The sequence below is a fragment of the Diabrotica virgifera genome, chromosome 8, assembly GCF_917563875.1.
Source record: "Diabrotica virgifera virgifera chromosome 8, PGI_DIABVI_V3a".
In the NCBI taxonomy this organism is placed as follows: Eukaryota; Metazoa; Arthropoda; class Insecta; order Coleoptera; family Chrysomelidae; genus Diabrotica; species Diabrotica virgifera.
In genome coordinates this window covers 157925292-157944739 of record NC_065450.1, presented here as the reverse complement: position 1 = coordinate 157944739, position 19448 = coordinate 157925292, and the positions used below count along the sequence as shown (strand labels likewise).

Below are 19448 nucleotides of genomic sequence, written 5' to 3'. Positions count from 1 at the left end.
TTTGAAAATAGAGAGTACAAAAAAGTTTTCTGGTAAGTCTTTGATCAAAATGTTTTATAGAAAAAAAGTAGTGCAACTTTTAATGTTGACATTAGAAATCCACAATATAACGCTTACTTTTTGAGGGACAGACAATCTAGGTCTAATTTCTCACCTTTAGTACTATCCTTGGATTATAAGCTTTCATTTGACACCTCATTTGTCATTCTACCTAGTATAATGACGGAGAAGTAAACGTTCTTATTCTATTATTCTTGTAGGTACATTTAACATTGATTGAAATTATGAAAGTAATGGCATGGCAACACTGTGACGCACAAACATAAGATTCAACTGTGCGTTACATAGGGTGCACTAATAGCCAAGATGTCCGAAAATCGCCTGTTTCAGCCACTCTGTGGATCCACAGAGTAGCGCTGCAGAGTGGCCCGTCTGGTTTGGGCCTAAGTGGTCCGTCTCACAGACCGAATGTTAGTCACGGAAGGTTAAGGAACCCATTATTTTCTGGGACACACTGTATAAAGTGTACGAGTATTATGTAATGCTTATATTATTAAAGATATTATTGAAAATAGCAAATAATTGAAACGTGAAAATTGAAAGTTAAAAGCAATAATAAAGAATTTTATTTATAACAGACCGACACAGCCAGGAATTAAAGGTTTAGGTATTACAGGGTAAGTCATGAGGAACTGTACATACTCCTACCTCGTATAGAGGCCCCTATGGGGAATAACAAATGATCATTAAAAAGTGTCTGCTCCCATTGTTTAATAATATACAGGGCGAGTTTCGCATTTTGACAGAAATTTAGATTCGTCAGAATTTTTGAACGGTCAGATCGATGTGTCTCTTATTTTGGTCAATCGTTACACTATTACCACCTAATCAACTGATTTATTCAAACTAGAAAAACATCAGGTCCGGCTTTAAAAAGTTAGTTCGTATGGGTCTTAGAAAAAATTTCACCCTGTACACGCTTTTTGAAAACTCTAATATTAATTTTACAAATTAGACAAATAAGCAATTAAAATGACATATTTATTTTTTCCCCACACGATTACTTATTTTTTTTTATAAAAAAATCAAATATGACTATGAATTAAAAATTTGGTAAAGTGAACCATAGATTTAAAAAAATAACTTTTATTACAAAAATTAATTTTTTTAAACAAATATTTGATTTATGTTACCACCCAATCAACTGATTTATTCAAACTAGAAAAAATCAGGTCCGGCTTTAAAAAATTAGTTCGTTTGGGTCTTAGAAAAAATTTCACCCTGTATATGCTTTTTGAAAACTCTAATATGAAATTTACAAATTAGACAAATAGGCAATTAAAATGGCATATTTATTTTTCCCCACACGATTACTTAATTGTTTATTAAAAAATCATTATTGTCAAAATCGCAATTTTACCATAAAAAAAAATTAAACAACGTTTTTCTTAAAATTAAAAGTTTCACCATTTTTTTTTCATAACACGTCTAGATCTAAAACTCCCCATAACACTTCTCTTTGGACTCTATAATTTAACATAGACGTGATCAAATAGATAAAGTATAAACTTTTTCACTTAATTTCTGCGACTTAACTTTGCAATTCACGAAGCTGCACCTTTTATTTTAAAAAATTCAAACTGTTACGAGAAGGTGACTGAAAGTCTACAATAATTGTCATAGTCTTCACAATGCTGAGAGATATGTGCTGCAAAAATTTCAGAAAATTTTTTTAAATGGAACGTTGTAGCGAGTTAACCCGTGATTTCTTTTTTTTTTTCATTTTTAGGTTAAAATTCCGACTTGACTTTGATTTTTTTAATAAAAAATTAAGTAATCGTGTGGGGAAAAATAAATATGCCACTTTAATTGCCTATTTGGCGAATTTTGCCTAAAACGAAATAATTTTTTAAATCCGGGCCTGATTTTTTCTAGTTTGAATAAATCAGTTCATTAGGTGGTATAGTCGATTCGCTAATCTGAGACACAACTGTCTACACTACACTCACAATAAAAATGCACTATATAGAAATAAACAAACCAATACACGTTGAATGTTCGAGGAGCACTCCCAAATCATGATTTGGAAGTGCTCCTCGTGCTTGTTTATTTTTAGGTGCATTTTATCGTGATTGTAGTGTAGACAGTTGTATCTCGGATTAGCGAATCGACTATAACATAAATTAAATATTTGTTCAAAAATAATAAATTTTTATACTTAATAAAAGTAATTTTTTAAATCTATGGTTCACTTTACCAAACTTTTAATTATTATTCATAGTCAAATTTGATTTTTTTATAAAAAATTAAGTAATCATGTGGGGAAAAAAATAAATATGCCATTTTAATTGCCTATTTGTCAAATTTGTAAAATTCGTATTAGAATTTTCAAAAAGCGTATACAGGGTGAAATTTTTTCTAAGACCCAAACGAACTAATTTTTTAAAGCCTGACCTGATTTTTTTCTAGTGTGAATAAATCAGTTGATTGCGTGGCAACATAAATCAAATATTTGTTAAAAAAAATTATTTTTGTAATAAAAGTTAATTTTTTGAAATATATGGTTTACTTTACCAAACTTTTAATTAATACTCAAATTTAATGTTTTTTATAAAAAATTAAGCAATCGTGTGGGAAAAAAATAAATATGGCATTTTAATTGGCCATTTGTCTAATTTGCAAAATTCATATTAGAATTTTCAAAAAGCGTATACAGTGTGAAATTTTTTCTAAGACCCAAACGTACTAATTTTTTAAAGCCGGACCTGATTTTTGTCTAGTTTGAATAAATCAGTTGATTACGTAGTAATAGTGTAACGATTGACCAAAATAAGAGACACATCGATCTGACCGTTCAAAAATTATGACGAATATAAATTTCCGTCAAAATGCGAAACTGGCCCTGTTTATTATTAAACAAGGGGAACAGACACTTTTTAATGGTCATTTGTTATTCCCCATTGGAGCCTCTATACGAGGTAGGGGTATGTACAGTTCCTCATGACTCACCCTGTATATATCCAGTGTGGAAACCACTTATTGTTTAGGAGTGGTTTGGGTGGCAAGAAGAAGCCTTGTTTAGTATCCAAGTACTAATTCAGGGATATAAATCAAACTAGTATGTACAATCTGTGCAATCGATTTTAAAAAGGCTTTTAACAAAGTTCTATATAACAAAATGCCAGAAATATTGGAAACAGCTGGATTGGGTGATAGATAGTTACGAATAATTATAAATCTATATTGGCATCAAGTGGCAAGAATAAAAGTTGAACAAACACTGTCTGATGAAATAAAAATATAAAAAGGAGAATATAAAATGGCTGTATATTATCGCCTTACTGTATAGAGTAGAAGCGTGGACTTTAAGTGAGGCTATGCTGAAACGCTTGGAAGCGTTTGAGATGTGGATATACAGACGGCTACTAAACAGAATCTGGGTCCATAGAATTAGAAATGATGGCTCCTTAGACGGCTAAACCAAACAACTCAACTGGTCAATATAATAAAGAGACTTTTCTTCGACTTCGGAGACTTCGTTCCCATTATAAAACACCCTAAAAAATATGATCTTTTACATCTAATCGTTCAGGGAAAGAGCCAAGGTAAACGTCAGAGCCAAGGTAAAGACTGGGTTCTTTGGAACATTTCAAAATGGGAGAATCACGTTTAAACCCACAAAAACCCATAAAAACAGCTTTTTGGATCTTTGAAGGTGACGAATCTTACGGAAAAATCTGAAATAAATTATAAACATAGTGTTTGATAAAATACAAAAAAGAGAAACGAAAACCAAACCTCCAGCCGCCTCAACAAAAAAGTTATACGCTTTTTTTCAAAAAAAAATTAATAAACAATTTTTTTGAGGTTATGTACACTCAACCTACAGATCTGTATAAAATAGACATGTTTTTTAAATGCCTCAACTATGCCTATGAATTTTTAAAATTGATTGCATCCCGCCTAAAAAAATAAAAACGAAAAATGAAGTTTTTGATGGTGGTGGAAGGTGGAAGGGGGTGGTGGGTTAAAATTACGCTAAGTCTATAGAACTTAAAAAAAATTTGAACTCTGAGAGTGAGGGAGGCTACCTTTTTATTTATTTATTTCGTCCATAAATGGAAATTTTGATGCGCCACTGTCGACGCATGTGCCACTAAAAAGTGACGGCACAGTGTTTATACGTTTTCTTGTATGTTCTACTATTAAAGTTATAGGGTCTTGTCGTGCCTAAAATGATTAGCAAATTTCACCTATACCGGCATTTAACTACACGCGCTGGCGTATTTTGTACGCCAAATATAAGAATTCTACTGCAAATATGTTTAAAAATTTAATTTTTGACCTTGTTTATCTCTCTAACCTATCACTGGACTGTGCTTTACAATTTGGTTTTAGTTTCGTCGTAATTGGCGTTCTGGAAAGATCGTAATTTACTGTTTATTATTTGTTGTTTCGGGTGGTGGACAATATACGCCACGATTATATTGATATAAGTAGTAATATAAGTACATATTTCAATGGTTTTTTAGTCATTATGCCACAAAATATATTTTTCTTTGTAAATAATACTTTTTCTCCAGTAAAAAATCACATTTCAAAAAAAATGTTTATTAGTAATTTTATTCATCATGGAATCCAGTTACTCCATGATTCCAGTTATAAAGTCAAATTGGCTTACTGAAAAGGAACTCCAAGTATTCACTGATGCCGAATAAGGTATATAACAAACAACTAAGTGTAATTAAAAAAAAAATAAACAAATCAGCTGTTTTTTGGTGTATTTTCTTGTGGCGTATAAAGTACGCCACGCGTGTAGTTATGTTATAACTCGATGCGCGGGTAGTTAAAGGTTAAGCACATTAAGCAGACTAGATTATTTTAATAACTTGAACTAAATAATGATAATATTTGTTACCTGTCAAATGATAAATATTCTCCAATCCTATCCAACGTTCTCCAGGTAGTGTTCCGAACCCAATTCTATACTCTCTCCAATCTCTATAGAAATCAACAGCTCCGTTAAATCTTCTCTGTATTACTGTCCATCCGCCACCTCTTGTGTCCATATCGCAATATACCTCTACTGATATATTGGAACCTTTTGGATATATTATGTACTTTTTAGACACTGTTTCCCCTACGATTATAAAAAATTATTTTAAAAATGCAACTAGGGCAGTCGATGAGGGTATTTGGCTCCGAATTTCATCCTACTACATCGAATTACTTTGATATTTTCACAGTAGGTAGGGAATAAATCAAGAAAAAGTATGCCCTATATACTATGGTGGTTTTTTACTACCCCTTCAAGAGAAGGAAAATTTTTTGTCAAAATAATCACGGAAGTAGCTTGAAAACCTAATTCTAAGCAAAAACTATTCTATAATATTTTTTTAAACTTAATAATTTTTGAGTTATTCGTGATTGAAAATTGGCAATTTTCGTTAAAAAATGACACGTTGTCGAACGGTTTTTTGGGAATACCTGAAAAACTATGCATCTAACTAAAAAAACTATTCAAAATATTTTTTAGCTTTTAAAAAATAAAGAGATTCGTTTCTTCAGAAAAGAACCTAACTTATTTAATTTTGAAGTTTGAACTCTTGACAAAACCGCATTCATAGAAAAAGTACAGTGTACAACACATGAGAAAATGACATATTTCGCCCTCGCTTAATTTGCGGCACTCGTCTCGTGCCTCAACAAACTTGTGCGCTCGTGAGAAATGTGTCTTTTTTCTCACTTGTACAATATTCTATTCTGTCATACCGGTTTCATATTGTGTATTTATTACTTAGTTACGAACCACATAAAGGAATTATTTCAATAGGAAACAACAAAAATCAAAAACTTCATTTAATCCGTTTATTTATTAAGGTAAACATTATAATTTTTTACTTATTCCTTGTCGTACGTTTCTTTAGATTTTTTAGGTAACAGATTCTCAGTCGCTTTTTTGGCTTTTTAAAATATTTCTTCAGCAATACATATCGAATCTCTCTTGCATTCTGACTTCCTTTTGAAATTTGTCACATAGAAAAACTTAGTTTACGTAAATAGCAAATTGCTAACCAACATTACTTTCCTAGCAACGGTACTAAATAATACCTGCTGCGATGCAATATTACTTCGAATTAATATTAAATAAAATTAAAACTTGAATTAATGAATTGGTATGACATAAATTTTTGTATGCATCACGTGCATTATTAGATCTTTATACCGTCGGGCGACATACAATCTGTCGGGCTAGAGGCCCTCGAGTTTATAAGCCTGTCTCCTTTAGGGTATAAACATCTATTGAATGTACTTGATACCTAAATTACTATTAGGGATGTTTCTTTTAATAGCATTACATACCTGAGTCTAATATTTCCTTACAATTTGTAGGTTTATCAGGTCTATAATCATCATTTGCGCAGTCTAAAACAAATTTAATATGTTATATTTTACACATCATTTTCTAAAACATTACAAACTTAATTAAATATTTAGCGGTATAAATAAAATAGTCCAGGGCCCATCTGTTTTGAGATGGACGTTGAGAGGTGACTCAATTTTTTTTGCAGAAATTGCTTGAAAATAACTCAAATAATAATATTTGAGTTATCCTCCCTCTCAAAAAGGTCCGGAACATTGTTTAAATAATTAAAATATCGAAAAATGAAGGAAAAATCCGATTTTTTCTTCGTTTTTTGATTATAGCTTTAAAAGTATTCATTTCCCAGAAAAGATGTACTGACATAAAAGTTGCGTAATTAAATTTCCTACAATATAGAAGTGGTTAAAAATTTAAAAAATAGTCACCCTTGCTGCAAAATAGCAATAATTGCGAAAAAAAACATACAAAAACAAGTATTCGCATTTTACGTTTTTCAACCATTTATGCTGCACTTGTGACCTTCATGTTTCACCCAGAAAAACTTTATGATACAGTAAAACAATACTGTAAATTTCATTAAGATCGGTTCAATAGATTTTGCAAAATAAATTTTGCAATCCAGCTTTCGCAAAAACAATTCATTTTTTCAAAATGTTACAGGACTGAAAATAAAGCAGATAGCAAGTTGAATTTTTTTTGCGTATAGAAGTGTACTGTACCTTTTATTTGCAATTTGCAAAATTAAAATCGATTAACTACTACGGCGTCAGGAATTTTTTTAAATAAACATTAATTATTGGTGCTACGCGCAGGACAGCGGTGTTCGATTCACATGAAGTTGATTTCCACCAAAATTTCTTCTAATCTTCAACTAATATATTATTTTCTTACTCTATATTTTGTTGTATTTTAATATTTTAATTCCACAAAAATCAAACTAACTTTATTATTGTTTGTGAAATATTGTTTAAACAATTGTATGTGTTTAAAAATAATAAACTTTTATTCTCAAGTTAAAATAATGAACAAACAAAGGGTTTGCTAAAAAAAGTGTTATTTCAAAGGATAGAGTATGTGTTTTAATTTTGCAATAAACAAGTTTATTTTTTTATATCGAAATGTAATAAAAATTAAAATGTATCAATAATTATTAAAGGTCAGTGGAATGCCCACTCAGAGCAAACTATCCGGTGTCCTGCGCGCAACACCAATAATAATGTTTATTTAAAAAAATTCCTGACGCCGTGGTGGTTAATCGCTTTTAGTTATTCAAATTGCAAATGAAAGGTACAGTACATTTCTATAAGCAAAAAAAAAATCAACTTGCTATCTGCTTTATTTTCAGTCCTGTAACAGTTTGAAAAAATGAATTTTTTTTGCGAAAGCTGGATTGCAAAATTTATTTTGCAAAATCTATTGAACCGATCTTAATAAAATTTACAGTGTTGTTTAACTCTATCATGTAGTTTTTCTGGGTGAAATTTGAAGGTCCTAGGTTTAGCATAAATGGTTGAAAAACGTAAAATGCGAATACTTGTTTTTGTATAGTTTTTTTTTCCCAATTATTGCTATTTTGCAACAAGGGTGACTATTTTTTAAATTTTCAACTAACTCTATATTGTAGGAAATTTAATTACATAACTTTTATATCAACACAACTTTTCTCGGAAATGAATACTCTTAAAGTTATAATAAAAAAACGAAGAAAAAAGTCAAATTTTTCCTTCATTTTTTGACATTTTGATTATTTAAACAATGTTCCGGACCTTTTTGAGAGGGAGGATAACTCAAATATTATTATTTAAATTATTTTCAAGCAATTTCTGCAAAAAAATTTGAGTCACCTCTCAACGTCCAAATGTACTAATATTTTTACAGATGCGCCCTGGTCTAAAAACGGAGTATGTTCTCATGAGTACGAGATAAAAATATAATTTTATACGCTATTTCATCTATCTATCTATGTAAGGATTTTTACAGCTGTCACCGTCTTCCTTTTTCCAACCAACGTCTTCAGTCGTTTCTGTTCTGCCATTCTCCCTCTTTAAGGTCTCGTCTTTCCATGGCCTTATTTACTTTATCCCTCCATGATCTTCTGTGTCTACTTCTTCTTCTCTTTCCTATTGGGCTCCAATCCGAAATCTTGGATATCCACCTTGTACGAACTGCTCTTCTCACATATCCATACCAAATTAAACGTTTTTCTTAGACGTAGCTGACGTAGCTAGTCTTGTTCTAGTGATATTCTTCGTTTTATCTGCTCATTTTTAATGCGGTCTATTCGTGTTATTCTGCAGCTTCTTCTCAAGAACTCGATTTTAGTTGATATACTTAATTCTGGACTTGCTTCGTTTGTTTATTACCAAATTCTCTGCTTTATAGGTTATTATACTACGTACCAAGGTGTTATAATATATTCCCTTCTATGTATTTCTGGTAATATTATGTCTATCCCAATTACCCCGTTCACTTGTTTAATACATGTTCTTGTCTGTGCCACCCTGCTGGTTATCTCTTGATCGGTGGTTTTATTCTTTGAGAGTATGAATCCTAAGTATTTCAATTTTTCAGTGCCTTTAATTTCCCTATCATCTCCATTTCCAAGTTTCTCACTGGTTCTTGTTCTGTTTTTAAGTATTTCGGTCTTTTCTATGTTTATTTCCAGTCTATTTTTCGTGTATTCCTCTTCTAACTTTTAGAGCATATAGGACAGATCTTCTTTTTCTTGATCCGTTACCACTTGGTCTTCTGCAAAACTTAATGTTTACAAGAAGTTGTCCCGGATTGGAATTCCCATCCCTTCACATTTGCTTTTTCATAATTTTAATATTTGTTCTAGGAATATCTTAAACAGTGTTACCCCAGGCTGTGGGTGAAAAAACGTGATATAATTCAGGAATTTTTGAAACCTATCAGGTGTTGTAAAGAACGATGCCAGGAATAACTTATACTAAAATGTAACCAAAAATATTGTGCGCTTGTTTTATCGCGATTTTCATTTGTTAAATTTGCAATTTTTAATGATTTTTAATTTTGTAGCTTAGGATATTGACTTTAGAGAAAAACTTTTTAATAGAAAGTTTTAGTAAATTAAAAAACCTACAATTTGAGCTATGGTAAGTTTAATTTCGTTAATTGGTTATTACAAAACAGCCTGAGAAAGTCCAAAATGGCCGTTTTTTACAATGGCATTATTTATTGTACAAATAATTTTTTTATTTTTTAAAGCTTTAAAATGAAGATCTTTCAATTCCAAACATAAAAAAAATGTAAAGCCAGATTAACGAATTTGTTGCTTAGATAATATAAGTTGTTTATCCCAAAAGGTCAAATGTCGAAGGCTATAACTTTAAAAAAAATCGTAGAGAGTTGGTGAAACATCAAATCTCCTTCTAAAGAGTTATATTTTCATATTCTGATGTAAATAAATGCGTAAAACATTTTTAAACCTATAATTTTTGGGTTTGAAAATAAGGGAGCAAATTTCGTTATAATCATTTAGAGCTGAAGCGGCCCTGTACATCCTATGAGTTTTTAACTTACAGATTATTGTTGCTGAAGACGAAACGAAGATTTATAAAAAAATAAAAAATTTCTATGACCAACTGAAGCCGAGATAATTTTTGGGTTTGAAAATAAGGGGTCAAATTTCGGTATAAACATTTAGAGCTGAAGCGGCCCTGTATATCCTATGAGTTTATAACTTACAGATTATTGTTGCTGAAGACGAAACGAAGATTTATAAAAAAATTAAAATTTTCTACAGCCAACTGAAGCCGAGATAATTGTTTTTTTTTTCTTAAATCGTAGTGCCTTTATTTATAACAATTAAGAAATTATTTTACAGTCACTGACTAAAGAAAGACTAATATTATCTTAAAATAAAAATTATTATGAAATATAACATTACATTTAATTATTAAAAATTATTTTTAAAATCGGTGCTTTTGCAAGCGGTTGAATTTTGCAAATCATCCGGCTCGCTTCAAATCGGCGCGCTCGCAAAATTTTTGCGTAACTTGTATTAAATTTTGACAGAAAACAATTTAATAATATTACCATTATAATAATATACATACAGTCTATTTACCACTGTATTTGTTTTTCTTGGTAAAATTTTATATGTGAAATCCAAAAAGAATAGTCACTACAAGAAGAAAAAGTTTTATATTGTATATTATAGTAAGAAGTAACATTATTATTATTATATTTATATAACAATGAAAAAATTAAAAATATAGTTATATATTTCATATATATATATATATATATATATATATATATATATATATATATATATATATATATATCATTTTTGTAATATTATTTCTTCAGAAATGAAATTTCACATATAAAAGATTATCAAGAAAAACAAATACAGTGGTAAATAGATTGTATATTATGTATATTCTAATGGTAATATTATTAAATTGTTTTCTGTCAAAATTTAATACAAGTTACGTAAAAATTTTCCGACCTCGCGGATTTGAAGCGAGCCGGGCGATTTGCAAAATTCGGCCGCTCGCAAAAGCACCTATTTTAAAAATATTTTTTAATAATTGAATGTAATTATATTTTATAATAATTTTTATTTTAAGATAACATAAGTCTTTCTTTAGTCAACGACTGTAAAATAATTTCTTAATTGTTATAAATAAAGGCACTACTACTTAAGAAAAACAAAACAATTATCTCGGCTTCAGTTGGTTGTAGAAAATTTTTATTTTTTTATAAATCTTCGTTTTGTGTTTAGCAACAATAATCTGTAAGTTAGAAACTCATAGGAACTACAGGGCCGCGTCAGCTCTAAATGTTTATAACGAAATTTGCCCCCTTATTTTTAAACCCAAAAATTATCTCGGCTTCAGTTGGTCATAGAAATTTTTTATTTTTTTTATAAATCTTCCTTTCATCTTCAGCAACAATAATCTGTAAGTTAAAAACTCATAGGATGTACAGGGCCGCTTCAGCTCTAAATATTTATAACGAAATTTGCCCCCTTATTTTCAAACCCAAAAATTAGAGGTTTAACACTAGAAGCACCAACATTTATACATACCTAGAAGCACCGCAGCGGTCAAAATGACGGGTATTAGAATTTCTATTGCCAGCCGTTTTTGAATTCTTTTTTACTTGATAAAAACCTATATTGAGTTAATAACTAATAATAAAAGACATATTTAATTAATTTAAATGAATTATTTAATTATTTAAGCACTATTTATGCAGTAGCAAAGTTGTTCAATTTTGCTTGTACAAAGACCCACACAAATTTTATTTACATGTATATGACAAGTTTCACATGTTTTTCACTTTCACCTGCTACGTCTTCTCTGTTGTTTTTTGCGGTGTTGAATCGTGGACATTGAACAAAGAATATGTGCAGAAAATTGGAAGCATTCCAAATGTGGCTATATCGGAGAATAGCCACTCAAAGAGTCACAAATGAGGAGGTCTTCAGAAGAATGTAGAAGAACCGAGAGGTACCACCATCAAATCTCGAAAGTTCGAATACTTTGGACACATTGTGCGAAATGAATCCAGATATACCCTTCTAAAAGCCATCCTGCAAGGAAAAATATTTGGAAAACGGGGCCCAGGAAGAAGAACATTCTGCGGATAAGGTAAAAATTCCCATGATGGTCGCCAACATTCATCACGGATAGGCACATATAAAAAATAATATGCTCAAAAATATTATATGCCTAAGTGAATACATAAATATTAGCTAGTGAAGCTACTAATATAATATAGTTGCTAACCTGGTGTACTAGCGCTATTGCAAAGTAACTCCCATCTTATAGGGTCGATGGAGGAATTCTCAAAACTGCTTCCGCGAATTCCTCTTACCTGGTTGGTAATAATTGCTAAAGAGGTATTGAAGTCAGCATTCGAAGTTGAAGCAGAAGTACTAAGCATATCCTCAATCTCAACTTCATCTTCAGAATCGCTACCCGATAATGTCCTTGATCCACATTATCAGGCACATACCCGTCTTCTTCATTATTGGATACATTTTCATCACATAACTACTTCATATTCATTATTTGACAAATTCTGTAACCACTCCAATAGTTATTGCTCAGTCAAATATCGACGAGACGTGATAACAGCAGAAAAGAGAAAGATCACAATGAAAAATCAAAATACATATTGATCACGCACTTGCAAAGAGTATACTCAAATTACCTAACAACAAATGTTTTAGATGCATTTTATACATAAAATAAGTAAAAATTTCCCAGTGAACAAAATGTAAAATACCTTGTCATTACTACCCAATTTTTCTAGGTAGACATTAGCTATATCCAAAATGTAGTTATACTGTAAAAGTACCTGTAAAAGAGAAATTATAATCCTCAAATAAATATTAAAGTCCCAAATTATAAATTTTGCAAAATAAATATGAATGAGTAATACAGAGGGTCAAAAAGAGAAAGCAGTCAAAATAACTGCTCTGGTGGTTCTAGGTAGACATTGGCATATCTTAAAATATAATTCCGCTAAGTAGCTGTAAAAGAGAAATTATAATCTTCAAAAAAATCTAGAAAAAGTCATAAATTATCAAGTTTCTAAAATAACTATGAATGAGTAAAACAGAGTGTCAAAAATAGAAAGCAGTCAAAACGACCGCTCTGGTGCTTCTAGTGTTAAAAATGTTTTACGCATTTATTTACATCAGAATATGAAAATGTAACTCTTTAGAAGGAGATTATATGTTTCACCAACTCTACGATTTTTTTTTCAAAAAGTTATAGCCTTCGACATTTGACCTCTTGGGATAAACAATTTATAATATCTAAGCAACAAATTCGTTAATCTAGCTTTACAATTTTTTTATGTTTGGAATTGAAAGATCTTCATTTTAAAGCATTAAAAAATAAACAAAAATTATTTGTACAATAAATAATGCAATTGTAAAAACGGCCATTTTGGACTTTTCGCAGGATGTTTTGCAATAACCAGTTAACCAAATTAAACTTACCGTACCTAAAATTGTAGGTTTTTTAATTTACTACAGCTTTCTATTAAATTTTTTTTTAAATCAATATCCTAAGCTGCAAAATTAAAAATCATTAAAAATTGCAAACTTAAGAAATGAAAATCGCAATAGAAAAAAAAGCGCACAATATTTTTGGTTACATTTTAGTAGAATTTATTCTTGGCATCGTCCTTTACAACACCTGATAGGTTTCAAAAATTCCTGAATTATATCCTGAAATCGACCTATTTTTCATCCACAGCCTGGGGTATGTCGGAGATGTAGATCATCCCTACAGTAAGCCTTTTGTGGTCTTAAATTTGTTGGACTATTTATTGCCGGTTTCAACTCTTACCCTGTTGTTGTTGTTAAGGTTTTTTTAAGGCTTCTATTAACCTCTGAGTTATTCCGATTTCCTTCATCGAGTTCCTTGGTTGTTTTCTGGGAACCGTGTCATATGCCTTTTTTAAATCGATGAATGCCATGCGTACTGGTCTATTTTTGCCATTTTTTCTCAATTAATTTTTGGAGTGTTACATGTGATCTATGCAAGATCTTCCTGCCGTGAACCCCGCCTGATCTTCTTCGATTTTATTTAAGATAGAATTTTCCAGTTTTTCTTGCAGTATTTTTTCCATATAACCTGCCCATACATGCTATCACACTGATGCCTTTTTAGTTCTCGCATTTCTTCTTATCTGCTTTTTTATGTATCGAGGTTATATGTGCTTTAGACCATCATTCATCTGGTATGTCGTTCAGGTTTATAGCGTTACTGAACATTTCGTGTATAATTCTGTATAGTTTGCCTGTTCCGTACTTAATTAGTTCATTAACGATTCCTACTGTTACTGTTCCCCCTGATTTTTTTTCATATTTCTCTATTTCATATGAATACAAATATTATATACTCTACCATTTGGAGTATAAAATACATTCTCATTTTTATTGATACGAGTCATTATGTCACTATAAAAATAACAGTTGATGTATAGACAAAAAATAAGACATTTTAGATTATCTTCATTTTTGGTAATGGGGCATAGAGACGGGGAGGAAGAGGCACAGGGAAAATACCCTAATAAGCAGGCAACACGGTTTCTTGGATTTTAACGCCCTGACGGAATCGTCGAACACCCCCTTCACAGTCTCCGTGTTACTATTTAGTGTGCTGTATCCGCTCATGGCATATTGGGCTCTTATTTCATGGAAGTAAACGATGTAACGCCGTTAACTGTTAATCAGGAGCGGTACAGAGTACAGATTACCACGCCACTTCTACATGATCTTCAGCAATTTTGTAGTGCAACTTAATCAACAGTGGTTTCAGAAGGACAAGGCAACCTGTCAAACGACCAGTGAGTCTCATTGAATGCTGCGCAATTATTTTTTGTATCGCCTTATTGCACGTAGCAGTTATTTTCCATACTCACTAAACTCATTATACTCACCAGACCTAACGCTACCTGATCCGAAAGAAGCTGTTGTTTTTCGTGATCCACCGCCTCACATTCCGGAATTCTTCTTCTTCATGTACCAAGTCCTTTGAGAACGTAGGTTACCATCATAGCTATCTTAATAATTTTATTCACTGCCACCCTAAATAGCATGCTTGTATCAACACAATACCAATCTCGCAAGTTCTTCAACCATCATGTTCTTCTTCGTCCTGGACTGCGTGTGCCTGCTATTTTTCCTTGCATAATATTTTGCACCAACCTATATTTGGGATCTCTCAATACATGTTCGAATACTCCAGCTTTCTCTGCTTGATGCTTTTTATAATCTAAGTAGACTTGCTGAGACGTTCTAGTATTGTGGAGTTTTGAATCTTCTCTACCCAAGAAACTTTTAAAATTCCTTTATAGTACCACATTTCAAAAGCCACAAGGCGAATTAGATCGATTTTATTTACAGTCCAGGACTCGACATCATAAAGTAAGACCGATAACACGTAGCAGCAAAGTAGGCGGATCCTCAATGCCAATTTTAGATCTCTGTACTATATTCAGTTATTTAATTATTACGAGTATTTTGGTTTTCCGTATGTTCAGATCCAGACCTGCCTCCCTTGAACTCTCAACGGCACTATCAAGTAGTTTCTGTAGATCTTCGTGACTAGAAGATACTGTATAGTCCGCATATCGCAAATGATTGATGACTTCACCGTTCACAATTATTCCTTTCTGTTTTTTAGAAAGTGAATTTCTGAAAATTCTAACGGAGTAAACGTTGAAAAGCAGGGGTGACAAGAGGTATCCCTGCCGTACTTCTCTTTTAATATTAAGAGCCTGTGATTCTACAGCATCTACTAAAACTGATGTTGTTGGATTCCAATATAAATTTGCAATTATTCGAACGTATCTGCCATCCATCCATCCAATGGAACTACAGCCCAAATCGAGCCTTGGCCTCCTTCAATAAGCTTCCCCAATCATTTCGATTTACCGCTGTTCTTTTCCATGAACGCGTTCCCAGGAAGTTCCTGGCATCCTCATCGACTTCGTCTTCCCATCTCTTTTTAGGTCTTCGAACAGGTCTTCTTCCCTGCATTCTTGCATTCAGCAATTTTCTGGGAATTATATTCTCATGCATGCGGACCACGTGCCCTGCCCACCGTAATCTCTGCTGTTTAGTGTGTTGTGCTAGAGTTGGTTCGCTATATTGCTCGTATATTTCTCTATTATACCTAATTCGCCAGTTGTTATTTTCACTTATTGGGCCCAGTATCCTACGTAATACTTCTCTTTCAAACACATCTAATGCATTGGCAGATTTCTGTGTCACCACCCATGTTTCGCAGCCATAACTTACTATGGGCCTGATTATTGTTTTATATACCCGGAGTTTTGTTTTCCGGTGTACGTATCGCGATTTGAATATGTGGACCATCGCGAAATAGGCTGTATGTGCCAGCACAAGCCTTCTATTTATTTCCGGTTCTTCTTCATTGCTTGCACCCAGATCCATTCCTAGGTACGTGAATCTATTCACATGTTCTACATCGCCAATAAAGTGTTCTTGCGCCGGTCTATTTGATCTGGTTTGTATGAGTAGTTTTGTTTTATTTGTGTTTATTGCTAGCCCTACTGCTTCTGCACTCTTGTTTCAACTCAACGTAGGTTTCTTCCGCTGCATTCATTGTTCTGCTCATTATGTTTATATCATCCGCGTATGCTGCTAATTGGGTAGATTTGTTTGTAAGTATGTTATTTCCGCTCACCGTCAACCGTCTAATTACATATTCAAGAACAAGATTAAAAAGCGTTGGAGCCAGTCCGTCGCCTTGTTTCAGTCCTTGCGTTATCGTAAACGCATCAGTGATCTGTCCTTGAATACATATTTGTGCTTTTGTTTCTGTCATTGTCATTTGAACTAGTGGTATTAATTTTGATGGTATGCCAAATTCTTCCAATATATTAGGTAGAATTGTTCTATCTATTGAATCATAGGCTTGTTTAAAATCTACAAAGAGATTGTAAACGTCCATGTCATATTCCCATGCTTTGGCTAGTATTTGTTTAACTGTAAATAGTTGGTCAATGGATCTATTTTGCCTAAACCCTGCTTGATATTCCCCGATGATTTTTTCCGTGAGAGGTTGAAGTCTTCGATTAAGGATGTTTGTGAATATTTTGTATCCCGAACAAAGTAAAGAGATGCCTCTATAATTCTCACACAACAGTTTGTCTCTTTTTTTATGAATATACTTTTCTTCCATTGTTGGGGGATTTCTTCTTCTATCCATATCTCTCGTATTAGCTGGTACATCTGTTGTGTCAAATTCCTTCCTCCTTGCTTGAGTAGTTCTGCCGGTATTTTATCTCTTCCCGGTGCTTTATGGCTTTTTTGTATGTGGATTGCCGTTTGGACCTCCTCTAGCGTTGGGGGTCTAGTTAATTCATTTTTTTCTCCATCTTCCCCCAGCTCTTGTTGTTGTTCTTCCTGCCATGCCTGCTGCTACCTCTGTTGTTGTAATGGTGGTTGTGCCCCTTTGTTTAATACTTCCTTAAAATATGTCATCCAGGTTATCTTAATTTTGTCCATGTCGCTAATGATTTCACCCTTCTTATTTTTGCAGAGGCTAGTCTTCGGTTTGTATCCGTCTTAAATGTTTAATAAGTTGGTATGCACTACGTGTTTCGTTTTCCTTAAACTCCCTCTCTATGTTTAATATCCGTTGGTTTTCGTACTTTCTCTTTTTCTGCCTGCACAGTTTATCTGCTCTTCGTCTTTTGTTCTCAAATTCTGTTTTTCTCTCTCTAGTACGTCTGAGTATGTAATTCTTATGTGCTTCATTTCTTTCCTGTATAGCTTGTTTGCATTCTTCATCGAACCACGTTTCTTCTCTCCGTTGTGTCTTTGTTCCTATGACTTTTTTCGCTGTGTATAGTATGATACTGCTTATGGTGTTCCATTGATTTTCTATTGTGGAGTCTGCTCTGTTTTCTTCTAGTAACTTTTTATCCACTGTTCTCTCAAATCTTTCTTGTACCTCAGGGACTTTTAGGTTATCTAAGTTTAGTTTTTCTTGTTTTGGATATTTTTCCTTTTCCGAACACCTCTGGCGTCCAAGCCAATGTCTTTTAGAGCTTCGATCAATATAGGGTGCTTAACACGATAAAATGCCTTTTGGAAGTCAACAAAACAACAGTATATGTCTACAGATATATCTCGACATCTTTGAGCAAGTACGTTCATCCTAAACAATGCCTCTCTCGTTCCAAACCGTTACGGAAACCAAACTGTGTGTCACTTAGGGTTTCCTCGCATTTATTGTAGATACGACCATATATTAACTTCAGAAAAGTTTTCAATAAATGGTTTAACATGATGGTTCTATAAATAATCAGTACAGATTTTTCTGTTGTCTTTTTTGGTAGAGCTATGAACAATAGCCTCTAAAACATTACTGTCATTTATAGGGTTGTATATTTCAGTTGGAATATCATCAGGACCTGTCGCTCTGTCATCTTTTGATGATTGTATGGCTTTTGTTACTTCGAAGCGTATTATTTGGGGTCCGTCGCAGTTAGTAATATCCGGAGGTGAACTACTTCTATCGTCTTCAAATAGGTTCAAAACGTAATTTTCCCATTCTTTAAGTTTGTCCTCTACTTTAAATATTACTTTACCATGTTCATCATGTAGCCTTCCGGAATTGCAAACTAAAGTTAAAATTTTTTCTCGCCATTCAACTGCCTTAGTTCACAGATATGATTGAGAAACTTGGTAAACGATAAGAAAAATGCTTGAAAACTGAACGGAGGGCATCTTTAGGATCTGTTGTATCGGAAACGTCGCCATGACTAACGTTTGCAAGGCTATATGAAGTATAATAAAAATATACAAATAATAATAAACAAAATAAAAAACAAAATTTTAGTGTTTATTTTAGTACTATTTATTTTGGCGCATACTGTAGAAACAATAAATATAATAAAAAGGTATCCACGGATAGATATACAAAGGAAGAATTTCCTGTAGCTGGCTGTATACAATTAATTACAAATAAATTTAATAAAATATTTTTCTTTATAAAAGCTATATTTATTTAAAAACCCTTAACACTAGAAAATCGGAGGGGCCAATTTTTCCCCTGTTGTGATTTGAAGTTATTGTTGTTTTTTTTTATTTGAGACAATAATAATGTCATATTTTATGACTTTTAATATTTTGATACGAAGCCTTATTTAACACAAAAAATATTGTTTACTAAATTTATTAAATGGTTTTTCTAACAAATCTACCATAGAATTCTAAAGGGGCCAAATTGGCCCTGTGTAAGTTATTATCGTTTTCTGGGAAATTCGACGAGCCTTTCTTTCAAATTCCTCTCGGATGGGTAAAATTACATTTATGTATGTTTATTGTAAATGGTTACCCTTATACTGGTATTGATCATCTACGTAATAAAGACAAAATTGTTGGTGAACACAAAGATACAATTGTTGGTGTAGAGTGTAGAAGACCAAATGACTCGTCTTTATACTAAAAAGGTAACTTCAAGACGCTGGCCTATGTCCGCGTTTTATAATACTCTTGACTTTGAAGCAATAAATGCATATATTAAAAGAAATA

General features: G+C 32.3%; 1 protein-coding gene across 1 annotated transcript in view; it reads right to left on the bottom strand.

Annotated features, from left to right (window-relative positions):
• LOC126890408 (microfibril-associated glycoprotein 4-like) overlaps window positions 1-19448 on the bottom strand; it is a 90391-nt gene that overhangs the window by 48435 nt on the left and 22508 nt on the right. Inside the window, exons 3-4 of the mRNA XM_050659313.1 lie at window positions 6364-6426; window positions 4919-5140 (exon numbers count right to left, since the gene is read on the bottom strand). Of these exons, the coding sequence (XP_050515270.1) occupies window positions 4919-5140; window positions 6364-6426 (285 nt within the window). The remainder of the gene's footprint in view (window positions 1-4918; window positions 5141-6363; window positions 6427-19448) is intronic.